This window comes from Aythya ferina (assembly GCF_964211825.1).
Source record: "Aythya ferina genome assembly, chromosome: 21".
NCBI classification, from domain to species: domain Eukaryota; kingdom Metazoa; phylum Chordata; class Aves; order Anseriformes; family Anatidae; genus Aythya; species Aythya ferina.
Window position 1 is genome coordinate 6,007,675 of NC_140319.1, and position 13,951 is coordinate 6,021,625.

The following is a 13,951-nucleotide window of genomic DNA, read 5'->3' on the forward strand; positions in this document are numbered from 1 at the left end:
TTTGCAAACTAACAAGGCCAGGGCTGGTCAGCCTACAGATTAAAAAGCATTCCAGGAATGCATCAAATGATACAATCCACAGAACTTTTGATTCACTATATGATACTTTTCCAATTAAGTTGTTCAAATACTGTTCGTGCTGCTGAGGGAAGCTGTGTTCTTAAAGCACAGTTTACGAGAGAAAGGAGGTTTGCACCTAAAACCAGTCAAATTTACAATCAAACAATATTCTATATCTAACTCATAGCTCATTAGACTTCATGGACAGACACTGTGGTTGCCTTTCTGGTTTTTATTTTGTTTTTAAACTTCATCTTCAAAATCAGATGGGGCCTGCTGTTGTACACCTAAACCACTGAAAATCTGCAGCCACCACAAAAACTGTACCCTCCCTCATCTTCTAAAACAACTCGCAACAAAATCCTTCCTTACAGAGAGTACTGCTTTTTTCTAGCCACTTGCTATAAATTCACAATGGAATGGATCTATAAATTTCTCATAAGCACAAAACCCTGTCTAGGATATCATTCTGATGCGTGGCTTCTTTTGTTCACATCTTTAATTAGAAAAGAATTCCTTGATGCAACAATAGTGTTTTTCTAAAGGTTTTGAGAGGATACTTTGTCATACATGCACATTACAGGGAGTTACAGCACTTGCCACCAGTGCTTGTCATCAACTCATTACCCTTCTAATCAACGCAGGGTCCATTTAGCAACACCAGCTGCTGGCACTACCACATTTTCTACATTCATTCTTGCAGGTGTTTAAACCTTGACTGCAAAATTAACATCAGGCTAGAACTTGCTTTCTTTTACTCAATTTTTATTCTCATTCTGCAGTCAGCTGCATATGGATGGGAGCTTTCAGCCACATGAAGTGCTGAGTGTCTTGGATCAAGCTGGTAAGAGTCAAGATCCACACTTGCGTGCACAGAAAGCAGCAATAAATCCTATCACCTTCAGCACAGAGCAGCTAATAGCCGTCTCTTACTACCTCACTACTACCCTCTCCACAATTCTCTGTCCTGCCTTGCTCACCACATCCTCTGCCTCCCTCTATGAATAAGACTGGGCCAACTCTAGACTTCCAGGTAGTGCCTTTTCTTTAGAAGGTGCTGGGTTTAGTTCACAGAAAGCCTTAGAACTCATGGGGTAACCTCACCCTTTCACGTAAGGGTATAGGTTGGTGTATCCATACGGACATTACTAATCATAATCCTCTGCAGCACAGCACATTTCACTGGTTTGGGTAATTATTCTTTGTTTAGAACCTTCTGCTTCAATCAAGGCTGAAGTACTTCTCAGCCAGGCGACGATACAGGAGTGCTGACTGCAGCACAGACCGCGATGAAGCAGAAGGTACGGGTCACCAAGGAAGGATGAAAAGGGATAGGGCTCCCTTCTTTTTTACATTTTCTCATTCCCATTACTGTAATAGGCCTGGAGAAAGTGCAACACAAAGCCAAGACAATTCAGTACACAGCACTTGCTGATCAAAGCCGCCTACCACATTCCAGCATAATCGTATAGGAACAGGAGAGGGCAGCTGCCTGAACTCCATTTCCTTGCTGCGTTCACTCGGAGGTACAGCACCATTACATTACTGTTGCTCCCTGCATCTAAACAAAGATAAATGCATTGCTTTTAGCTTCCACTTACAGAATTCGCTGGAGGGGGGCCTGGAGGGAGTGTTGACTGGAGTGGAAGCAGTTCGAGTTTTAATTCTCCGAAACACAGCCTGTCTTCGATGCCTACGGTGGGCTCGGGAACTTGCTGCTTCAGGGGTTTTCTTCCAATAGTAATAGAAGGTGATTAGTTCTCCCTGCAAATACAGAAGGAATATGTTAGAGGGGCACGCAAGCCTGGTTTGTCAGCTTTTTTCCTTCCTTTCGCTCTATAGACATGCACATGTATTTCTGTATCTCATGATGCATTTCAGCCAGACAAAAGAATTCCTTAGATCCAACAGAAAAACCCTCCCTGTTTTTTGCTTGCTTTTGGCAGGGAAGGAACAGAAGGAAGCAAGTACCTCCTCACCTCCCTCTACCTCCTCACCCTTTACGAGGAAGGATGGAGGTGCTGAGGTCTCCAGCCTGCCCTGGATGCTGCTGGCACTGCTGGGCTCAGCAGTTCAGAAGGGGGTGCCCTTGCTTTGCTGCAGCATCCTGCACACATTGGAAGCTCTGTGTCCACACCGGTACCATCCTTCAGTAGCTGTCAGAACAAAACCCTGAGAACTGCCACAAATTCTCTGGTATTTACAGAAAGAGGAAGGATTGATGCAAACAGACACGGCCATTTTGCCAACCTACATTGTGCATACAGGTATTTTTACCAGATTGCTGCTTAAGGAGCTGAAAGTTAGAATAAAAACACATTCAGCAGAAGTCTACAACCATAACACTCAACCATACCGCAGCAAATCGTGTTTTAATTTGAATATATATGCCCACATCTAAATTAATTAAGCAGTTAAAAGAGCTCACCTAGAGAAATGAGCGATAATTCCATAGCATAATGAACCTGGCTTACATTCAAAAACTGGAGCGGCTGCCATTCAAACTAGCGGATGCGACGCGGAACCAAAGAACAGCATGTGGTTTTAATCTCTTTTCTCTTACTTTGAAACCCCATCATTTCCTGGCGACTTGTCTGCCTCTAAGGTAAAAAGGTGTTGTTTCTTTTAAGTCGCAAGAGGAAGCGGAGAAGTTCTAACCAGCCCCTTGAAAATCAACATCAGAACAAACATACCTGAATTGCCCACAAAAAGGGTGCCTTTGAACTGCATTTTATGTGATCTAATAACATAACCTCAGCCCGCTCTCTGTGGGGAAATCCTGCAGCCTTTACTCTGGGCAGATCACTCAAGTTGACTCTAATAAAGACACACCCTTAATCCAAACTCTCCCAAGGGCCTCAAACAAGCAATTACAGCCATAACTAACATCTGTAACGCCAAAACACTTGTAAGACAAAAGGAGGATGTTGTTCTAGACGTTAACTGCTGACATTTGAGACACTTAGGAGTTATATCAATGCCTCATTTAAAAATAGAAGCACCAGGAAAGAGCACAACCGCAGTTCTGATTTCTGGTGAAAGGCACGGAGATGCATTTTTAATCTGCTCCGCTACAGACCGGGACTGATGCTGCTCATCTCCACCGCAGACCTTGGATGATATTCACACCAAATCCTACCCAGAGCGGCGCTTGGCGGGGAGAAGTGATGAAAGCGCATCGTTACACCCAGTTCTACACTCTAAAGGACAAAAACCATAACGAAAAAATCAATCTTTTACTGAAGATACTCTAAAACCCAGGAGGGAAATGGGTACAGGCTGCAGATGTTCAAAGGCACCGGCTGGCGACGAGCACTCGAGCCGTGGCAGGTCGAGGAGGAACGCGGAGTCCTGACACGCAGCACCGTGCTGTGCTGCTGCGTGCTCAGCCCCGTGTGTTTGCTTTAGAAATGCCATTTTGCTTCATTAAAAGTGGGCTCAAAGTCCACCAGCACAACTGTTTGTCAAACTGAGGCTACGACCTGCGCCAGGAGGCAGGCGAAGCTCTGCAGAAAAGCTCCCGCAGTGATTTTCGGTGGCAGAAAGTCTCTTGGAAACGACAGCAGCCAGTTTATCCATCCCTCCATCCATCCGTTTCTATCAAACCTCAGGTGTCAGCACCAAGGAACAAGTCAGTAAATCCCCTGTCTGCACGTCAGTGAATTAACGTGTCCTCTGACATATGGCAACGGCAGAGTGCAAACCAATCTGTTTTCTTCCCATCATAAAAGAGAAGTGGGAACCTATCGGAGCTCTATTTACACGTCGCAAACCCATCAGGTCTCAAGGGGGGGTTAACAACTTACGCATGCGCTGGATCATAAAACAAGCTTAAAAAAAAAAAAGAAAGAAATGGGGTATATTTATGAAAAATGCCAGTTTCATCATCACAACACTTTTACCCCCGAGACCCTCTCAAAACCACGCTCTCGGCCGTGCTGATAAAGCTGAAACAGAAGTTGAATTCAACAATTAATTTTGCTGCATCTCTGAAATCCGAACCTGCGAAATGACCGGAGAATATTTAATTTATTATCAGACTGCTGCAGCGACGTGACTCAGCGAATGACTCAACTTTCTGACAAAGCCGGAGGAGGAGAAGCCAAAGAGGAAGCACGGAGAGAAAATGGCAGAGTGATCCACACAGGGCAGACGGGCTACGCTGGAAAAACTCCACGCCAGCTCTTCTCAGCCACCTGGCTATCTGCTACTACATTGTCTACCTACGGGATTAAAGGCTGGAGTGGAGCGAGCCTGCAAGGATTAGAAACACGTCCTGGTGACTGCATGGGTGGCAGCAGCTCGAGCACAAAGGGCTGTGTCGGGAGAGCTTTGGTTCTCCAAACAGGGAGGAAAACAGCTCCCAGCTTCGCTGCAAGGGAAGTCAAATGAACGTTAATCAAACATGCAGAGCGTGCGCCGCCAAAACCCATCGCACATAAATTCAGGGAACAAAAGCTGCTGCAGAAATCAATAGCCTACTGAAACATTAACACAGGCGAGCATTGATCAAAAGGCCCTTTTACAAAAGGCAGCCTTGCAAATTAGCTGCTGTTTTTGCTTGCAAGCAAACAGAGGAGCATAAACGCTGCTGACATGAACGGCCTGTAATGATCGTTTGGCTCCCGGCGAGCTCCCCTCACCTCTCCGCGAGGCCTCGCAGCCGCCACGCTCGGCACCTCGCAGTGTGCTAAAAACACACCAGGTAAAGCTCACCAAACCATCTCTGCTGCACCAGGATGTCCCCAACTTGAGACCCCAACCCTGCCAAACCCTGGGGATAGATTAAGGAAGGGAGGAGACCGCTGAGGTGACCGCCACCTGAGGTGAGGTCTTGGCTGATGGAGGAGGAGGAACACGACTTGAACGGGAGGTTGGGGAGGGCTGCACGCCCTGAGGGTCATCCCCTGACCATTCCAGCAGCCTGAAGGGCGCAGACTGGCCAGAGGAGGCTGCTTTTGCAAGAAGGACCCTTTGATTGCTTCCATTGCCCTCTTCTCCTGCCTACAACCAACGCGTGTCCCTGTTGCATCAAGCTCTGGGACCAACACCACGCTAAAGCAACCCTCAACGCAGGTGAAAGTGAGCAACACCAGCACTCACCAAAGTGCCTCTCAAAGCACCCCAAGTTCACTCAGGACTTTATCGCTACCTTCCCTCCTGAAGGCTCCTGACAGAGGGGCCGTGCTCCTCGCCAGGTTCAGCTTTCATCAATTTTGAAACCCCTCGGGAGCTCACAGCTCCTCAAATCTCCAGCCTTCTCCTGCCAAGGCCATTTCACCCCACGTTGTAGGCACACAGAAGGAAGTCATGCTTCATCTCCTTTTACATCTGTGCTGGGGATTATGTTTAAAGAGAAAGGAACGGTTCAGATCCACTCCATCAGCAGCCGACAGCGGCACGGCTTCCTCTGCAGTTTGGCTCTGGAGCCAGGATTAATTCCTTGGCACCAGGGCACCCTTCTGACCTCTCCCACCAGTTCCATCCCCTGCCCTCACCTTGCTAAAACATTTAGCAGCTCAGCCCAGCTCTGCAGCCACCTTGAAGGACAGCAGGGCAGCCCTGGTTAACTCTTCCCCGCCTTTCCCAAACTGCCAGCAGGCAGAGCGCAGCCTGCCCTGCCTTCTCACTTCTTATCAGCAGTTTTCAAATGTAAAATACACAGTACAAGCTGTGCCCTGTGTTTGTGTTTAGTCTTGCCTTAGGTAAACACAGGATTAACACTGTGTGCTCGCTGCTGCTGTGAGAGGCCCCGGCAGCCCCGCTGCAGCAGCCCGCTCCTACAGCGCTGGCACGAATGCATCAACTTACCTTCAAGTATCTGTTACGGCAAAACAGAGTGAGCAAACACAATAATTGCTGGTTAATTTCCCCAGGGCCCAGCTCTGTCAGGAGGAGAAAAAAAAAAAATAATCGGGGAGGGGGGTAGCTCGACTGTAATTAAACAGAAGAGGTAAACAACAACTCCTTTCGGGGGCTGTAGGGGCAGGCAGGGCAGCAGGAGGGGAGCAGCTTGTCCAGCTGTGGTTGTAATGAATTCACCATCTTCCTGCAATGCAGCCTGATTTTACTCACTCAGGCCACTTCAATGCAGGTCCCGTGGTGAAAAGAGTCTCCAGCACCTTCCTCGTGCACTGAGCCCCCCAGGCTTGACCAGTGCTGGTGGGAGCATCTGCTCAAGTGTCTGGGTGCCAGGGGGCAAAGCAAGACAGGGGCAAATCGAAACAAGGGGAGAAAATCAAGGCAAGGGGCTACCCATGCCCAGCCCTGTGAAATGGCAGCTTCCTAGCACCCCAGCCCAGCATCCTGAAGCTTCCCAACCCCAACACAGTCCAGGAGGGATCGGTGCCCCCATCACACACATCTCCGTGCCCCAAATTGGAGGAGCTCGAGTATAGAAAAACCACAGCAGGGCCGAGGAAGCGCGGCGCCGAGGTTCAGTTCAGCAGGGTCGGACCTCGGCGTTTTTACAGCTGCGTGCTCGGCCTGGGTGCCTCTGTCAGCTGTGACAAATGGGTTTGCATATGTTCTAATTAAGCAATAAGTCTCAGCAGCTTGTTCAGTAGCACTGATTAATGCCCACCTTCGGCGCACAGGAGCACTGCATCGGTCTGAAACATTACTGAATGTTAAGAGGGACTTTAAAAACCCAAGCAGTATTTTACTGAGGCTACAAAGCACGTATTAAAAATCGCGTGGTGCTTCCGAAGAACATCCCGCAGGTCTCGGTTCTCTTGCACATTTTGAAAGCCTCGGTGTTTTATCTGCAGCTTGGTGTTTTATCTTTTGGATGGCAACGCAGCTGGCTCTGCTAAGAGCTCTACCGACAGTTTTAGGAGAAGCCTGGCTGTCCTAATAATCTGGTTCTTGTTCTGCATACACCGAGATAAGCTCCTCGGGCTCGTTTTGGATTTCAAACTCCTGACAAGACTGTCTGGCCAAGTGGGAAGCAGCAGAGGGTATCGGTGTATAAGAAACCCAGGATAAGTCTTTGGGATTTTTTGCCAAACTGTCGATTCATCCCAAACAGAGGAACAGTCACAGACTTCCCTGGGAACCCAGCTGAGGCTCCATCTGTAGCTTCTGGGTTTCATTTTGTCGTGGAAAAAACCTGCAATCCTACACAGCTCTGTGCTTTCTAATTGCTCCTGCTAGCTGAGCACTGCTACCTTGCTTAGCCCTCTACAGACCGGGAACAGAAAGAGCTTCCATCTCCCACAAACTTGGCTTTGCTTCAGGCAGCTGACGCAGGCGTACGCCACAATAGGGCTCTGCAGCACCGTGCCACTGCTGGTAGTGCTGAAACACGTCTGAACCTCACCATTTTACTCCAAAGTTCCCAAAACAGCCAAGAGACTACAGTAATTTTGTTTTTCATGTTACCTAAACACACAGATCGCTTCTGAAATTCTCCCAAGAGAATATACTTGCCCTCATTAACGAATTATAATTAAAAAAAGAAGTCAAGATAACAGGAGAGGGCAAACTAAACCCAGCTCCTACAATAAAATGATCGACACAAAGAGTAATTGAAGCAAAAGTAGAAAGGAGGCAGTGAACAGGGACTGCAAATGAGGGAAAAGCAAAGGAAGGAAATACACCTGGCGGGATGTAAATAATCTCTCCTTGGAAAACAGAAACAAACAGTATTTATCTTCAGTAACACAGCAAGACTCCAGCAGTGTAGAGCATCCTCCCTTTGCTGACAAACCAACGACGTACCTACAAATTACGTCTCAGCACACCCTTTTGTAACACAGGGTATGCAAACAAAGAGACAGACGATTAATAAATGGGCCAAGATCAATTATTTGTGGGAAGTACAACCCTACTCATCAGCCTCATGCCACGTGAAGAGTCCAGTAGTGACTGTTGGGCTCTGCAAGTCCTTCAAAACCCCAAACCAGGCTAATTAGGCTAAATCCAACCTTACAAAGCACAGGCCTGGCAGGCTGCTCCTCCAGAGCTCAGCTTTCCTCCTGTCCTCACTACAAGCTGCCCTTTCCTTCCATCTGGTATCCCTGTTGGTTCATTCCTACCCCTTGATTGCTGTTTTGGCAAACCCTGGAGAAACTAAATGCTATCGTCCAAAGCCTTAAAAAAAGGTTGGTGCCACACCTCCGTGCCACATCCATCTCATGGTTCTCACCTAGCTCATTTGCTAACTTTTCCCAGTGTTTGCAATTAAGGCTGTACACACCAGCAGGAAATACAATAATCAGCATATTAAGGAACGTACCCTCGCTACCTGTTCTAGGCGACCAGTTCTCTTTTTTTTAGGGCTTTAAGGACCAGCTTTAACAGTTCGGCAAAACCAAGCGCAGAGCAAGCCCGTGCGTTGTTTTAAACCTCGGCTGCAGGCGAAAGCTGCTGACCCTCTCCAGCTGTACATCACACCAGAATGAAAAGAAAGCTTTTGCAATTACAGCTTCTTCCTCCAGAGACTCCTCTTTGTTAATCAACAGAGTCCCTAATCCCCAGAGGAGCTCGCAGGCTGCCGGCTGCATCCATTACTAATTATTAGATCCTCCCCGCGATAGCGTCAGCTACAGCTCTCCAGGACCGCGTAGCTGCTGCCGGGGTCACCAGGTATGCCTGGCAGGGCTCTCTCTGGAGCTTGATCAATTAAGAGGTTATCAAAACAGTGAAAGAGTTAAGCACCTGCTTGCCTTATCCACATCTGTCAAGGATTTGCTTTCTACTCAGCGCCCCTTTGTAGTTCGTAACTCCAAAGTTTCTGGAGACCCTCATTGGTTTGACCACTTGGAGCTCCAGCCATTCCATTTCTGCTCCTCCTCTCCCCACCAACCCCATCCCTTACATTTCCCCACACAGCACCGAGGGTGTCCCAGTCCCACAGAGCCCGTTTTCCTCTAGCAAATGCAAATATTCCACTTTTTTTCCTTTTTCCCTACCCTGATGCTCAAAGTGCTGCCCTAACAACTGCACCTGGGCCAGCTGAACAACGTCCAGTGCAGTTCCAAGGAACAGAGCTGAACTGTTTTCACCAAGGTGGGAGAAGTTCCTATTTTCTTGTGCCAACAATTTTCTTACCACCTTCCAACCCACAAAGCCCGGAGCTCAGGGCTGTCCCAAGGGGCACCTTGCCCTGCCAGCCCCTTCTTAGCCAGAAGCCTTCAATATCGATGCTCGCATCATCAGGAGAGTGGGAGAAATGCCCAGATAGGTTAAACTCAGGGTATTCAGACAAGCTTCTGGAGCAGAGCTTACCACAGGTCCTGTATTTCCCCCTTGATGCACTTTTCTAGCCCTACTGACCTGGAAAAGCTGACAGCACAATGCAAGGAACGGGTTTTCCTCGGTGAAGGTGCCAGGGGCACCGCTCCATCAGCCCTTTACCTGGCCTTTCTTTTCCCACCAGCTCAATAATTACGTTGAGTGCTGCTAGGCTCCAGGTGTTGGATGAAAACCACCTCTCCTCAGTGCCTGAAACCCTTCACATTTCCACCATTTCAAGCAGAGGGACCGGTGGTGCTTCACGTGGCTGCGCACAGGGGGGAGAACAAGCGTGCATAAGCAAGCCATAAAGCTGTTAAAACGGCCACACTCCATCCCGTAAACATTTTTCTATTTATCTGCCCTTCATTACATGCACAATCTTATTATCTCTGCACATCCTCAAAGCGACAGCCGTCAGGGTCACCCTATAAAATATACATCGGCGATGTTACATTTAATGACTGGAGCGAGGAGAGAAATGAAGGATGGGAGGGGAGGAATACTGCAGGATGCTTTAAAGGGATCATCAGTTCTATCTATGCATTTCCTGAGGTGATAATTGAATGACAGTGGCTGGAGGGAAATCCATTTTTGAGCTTAGGAAAAAGACTGTTAAGAAAAAAATGTTTTTGTACTGGCAGCACGTAATGGCTGCCGGAGAATGAAAAAGGCTCCTCCGACCACAGCCGTGCTGCTGCTTTATGGCTTCTGTGCGGGCTGAGAATTGCCAGGCACAAGGAGGGATTCAAAGCAACCCCAAAACAGGGACAGACACGGGTAATTTTATCTCCAACCAGCCTGCTTTCTGTTGTGGCTCGCGTGTCAACTCCCATTAATTCAAACCAAAGATCAATTTGCAAATGGGCAGTGCGTGCGTGCAAAGCAACAGCCAAAGTGAAGGGACAGCAGCAGTCTGAAATCCCTAAATTTTCTTTTAGCAAGGTATTAAAAAAAATAATTCTAATACTCAGCCAAGAACTCAGTCCTCCCCCATCTCAGTGAGGTATTCACGTGCTATTTTTGTGTCTTTTTTATTATTATTATTACTGCCCGATGATGATTGTACCCGCAGAACCAAGCCATGCCATGATTTTAGGTGTACTCATGGTGGTTGGCTACTTCACAGCAACCACCACCAATGTGTGTCTAAAAGCAAACCACTGCCACCTCATTGTGCCCTCCCATCAATACCCTGCCCTACTGCAACACCCCGCTGGATGCCTCGGGCTCACCCGAGTGCCCCTGCCACAGCCCAAGGGCCACCAGAAAATACTGGGTTTGGGCTGGTTGGAATGAGAAAGGTTCAGGGGAAGTACCTTCACTCCCCAAGGGTTCCCTGCAGCTTCTCCCTACAGGTCAGATGGGTGAGCTCATTGACTTCTTTATGGTCCCCCAGGACCAGCCCCTTGGTCCCAGCTGGTACCTCCAGGCCTCCTGCGCCTTCCCTGCATGAATTTACAACCACCAGGCTTAGAAACCAGCCTGCCCCTATTCCACGCTCCGTGACCAGACTCCGACATCACTCAGGTGCAGTGCTTCCCCATGATGCAGACAGTTTTTCCCCTTATTTCTCCAGAGAACGTGGTTTTTGCCTCTAGATACAGAACACAGGTCGCTTGCACTGCCAGCCCCACTGCTCCCCTGGGCAGGCTGCATCACTGACAAGACACGAACCAGAAAAGCAAGGAAACAAAACAAACCAAGGCAAAAAAAAAAATGGAATTCTGAACATTTGGTAAGATTTTCCTGTTTTAATAGTGCAAGAAAAGCTAAAGGTAAATAAAGCCTGAGCCACTTGTGTTTCAGATGTCCCACTCCGTAATTCTGCTTTCATTTAAATACAGCAATGAGGATCCCCAGCAAGGCAACCCTGCCGCAGCAGCACGGTCTCGGAGGCTGCTGTCTGCACGCTGACCTGCATTCCACATCTCCGTGTAACAGATGTTTTAGGTTTCCCAAACACATCTGGGATGAATCACACAAGGCTGGGCTTGTCAAACGTGAGCGTTATCTCCTCTGACATACAGCTTCCTCCCTTTGCAGCTCGTGACCCATAGGGGAGCTGCTGAGTTTGGATGCTTTGCTGAAGTCGTATTTAAACCAAAATACAAAAAAAAAATGACACAGGAGGCAGCAAATTACACAAAATAATCCTGCCTGCTAATGAGGAAAGTGTATATGCTATCACCTGGGAACAGAGGAATGTGCCTGCCCTTTTTTCCTGCAGCTATCCTCACGACGGGCTAGTCCATGGTGAGAACTGCCAGAGCCCCGATCCCGGGTTGCAGACAGCCCAAATCTGACCTCTTAATAAAAACCTCTGTTGCAGGATGCCTGACACCTGACCAAGCCAGGCAGAGGAACACAGCCACCCCTTTTACACCTGGAAAGCATCAAATAAACTGGCCCGGACCACCAAGCCTATCACCAAAACCTTGATCCTGGCACAGCGATGCGAGGTGGGCAGGGTCCCGCTGTCCTCTTCGGGCTGAGCCAGGACAAAAGCACCAAACTTCTTGCAAACAAAAGCTCTCTCAGACAGACATCCCCGTCGTTAAGCCATGATTTTAAGCAGGCTTGGTTTCTCTTGGATCTGATCCCTCAACAGCTGTTTTCCTTTTACTGCTCTCAAAGAACATTTCTCTGAATCAGTAGATTTTCTAGATTAAGTGCGGAGGGCTGGGGGGTACTCCAAGCGTTTTCCTGTTTATCAGAGCGATATGTGAGGAGATGAATCTTGAGGCAGGACATCAAACATGCACACAAAAAGGGCTGCCACATAAGCAGCTTATCTCTCGGTTATTGTTGCTCCTTCCAGTCTCAAATTCTTTCTTTCAAGAAAAAAAAAAATCCTTAGCAAGCAAAACTTAACTAAAAGACAATGGTAAGAGCTGGAAAGCAATATTAAAAAGACCGATTCACTGCAGCTTACTATAATGCCTATGCAGTGAGCTCAAAATTGAAAGAAATTGCTAATTCCGAACAGTTCTGCTCTGCCCCGCTGTCTCCAGTGAGCATTAAGCCTTGCTGCTCCCTTGGAAGGTGAATTTGACCCCGACTTCACAACTACGGATAACAAAAAAAAGACCAAAACCCCAAAGCCATTAATTTGTGGTCTGACTTCAGGCTCTGACTCATGCGGCCTTGCAAATCACGCTAGGGTGAGTCCAGAGCTGAGATGTGGCTGCTGCCAGCCCCGTCCTCCCTGCGCGGGGCCAGAGCCCACCCAGACACCTCCCTGGAGCGTGCCGACCCAAAACCTCACTCCTTTCAGCTCCCAGTGCCAGTCGTGGTGAAACAGCGGGCTCCTTTGACGTTGCTGGCATCTCCACTGCAGGGATGCTCACCTCAGAGAACTGGGGGAGTGGGACAGAAAAGAATTACCTTGGAACAAGTCAGCTGAGACCTTGCGAGCCCTGGCGTGGAGTTTGTGTTCTGCTCGTGCAAGGGATTTGAAGGGTGGCTGCCTGTGACCACAGTCCCCCAGGCCCATCCTGGCCCCGCATCCCCACGTGGGAGAGAGGAGGAGAAAGGGGAATGGAGCTGCCACAGCTCCCCTGCTGCAGTACAGCATGCTCACAGAGCTGCCCCTTCCCCAAAACACCTCTCTCTACACTTCAACATCCAAGAAAAGCTCGACTCCCTCACGTCGACACAGCCCGAATGACTTCCCTCTTCGTGGGCATCTTCGCAGCATTGTCCTTCCCCGTTCCCTGAGTCCTCTAAGGGTAAGCGGAGCTGGAGGCAGCTTCTGATAAAGGCGAACAAGGTGTTATTTCCACCCAGCCAGCAGCCTTCAAAAGCTCAGTGCATCGATAGCTCCTCGAGACCAGCACCACCACGGACCCGGTCCCTGCCACGCTGCAGCTGCCCCAGCGCGCTCCTCGCCAGCACACCCCAACTGCAGGAAAACCCCCAAAAATCCTCCACTGCAGCACTGGGGCTGTGCCAACACGCCTCGGGAACCCCACAAGGCCCAGATCAGGCATCCCATTTCACCATTTGTTCCCTGCTAACGTGTCTAACAGGCACAGCGTGGCGATGCTCGCCACTAGGCAGCGTGAGTGATCAGTTTAATTAGCGGCTTGTGTTCACACAGCAACCGAGGTGTCAGGAACCAGAGGAGAGGCACTTATAATTGAGAACTTCAAAAGAACAGCAGCAACAAGGAGGTTATAACAATACTTGCTGGCCTCCTTCGAGAAAATGAAGCCTACTGGAATATATTGATTCCGACGCACGCTTTAGAAGGATGCTCGACTGGTAACTGGTAAGCTCTAGCCATGAAGTTTCCAAAATTGCTGGAATATGAATCGGTGTAAGTTTCCCAGAAGACAACCTATACACTATAGCATTAAAAAAATGCCACCACCACCAAACAATACCCCCAACTCACTACAGAAGCATCCTACATTTCCAATGAGTGCTGCCACTCGGTACACGTACCCTTAATTACAGGGTGCCACGCAAGAGGCCCCACTTAAAGACATGCTAGCATTTCCAGCAGGAGTCTGAAAAGGCATCACAGACAGAATTTAGGAACACCAGAAGAGAAGTACCAAGGTGGCAGCAGAACAAACTGCTGCTGCACTGGTGGTAGCTGGGTTATCTTAACAATTAGTTTCCCCCGAAAGAGTGCAAGAACAGACTT

At 48.6% G+C, this 13,951-nt stretch overlaps 1 protein-coding gene across 6 annotated transcripts in view; it reads right to left on the minus strand.

The window, feature by feature from the left end:
* The window catches only part of RERE (arginine-glutamic acid dipeptide repeats), a 223,897-nt gene that overhangs the window by 14,995 nt on the left and 194,951 nt on the right, over nt 1-13,951 (minus strand). For all 6 annotated transcript variants that reach the window (XM_084495027.1, XM_084495029.1, XM_084495028.1 and 3 more), the window contains one exon: nt 1,662-1,824. In XM_084495027.1, coding sequence (XP_084351153.1) covers nt 1,662-1,824 — 163 coding nt within the window. The remainder of the gene's footprint in view (nt 1-1,661; nt 1,825-13,951) is intronic.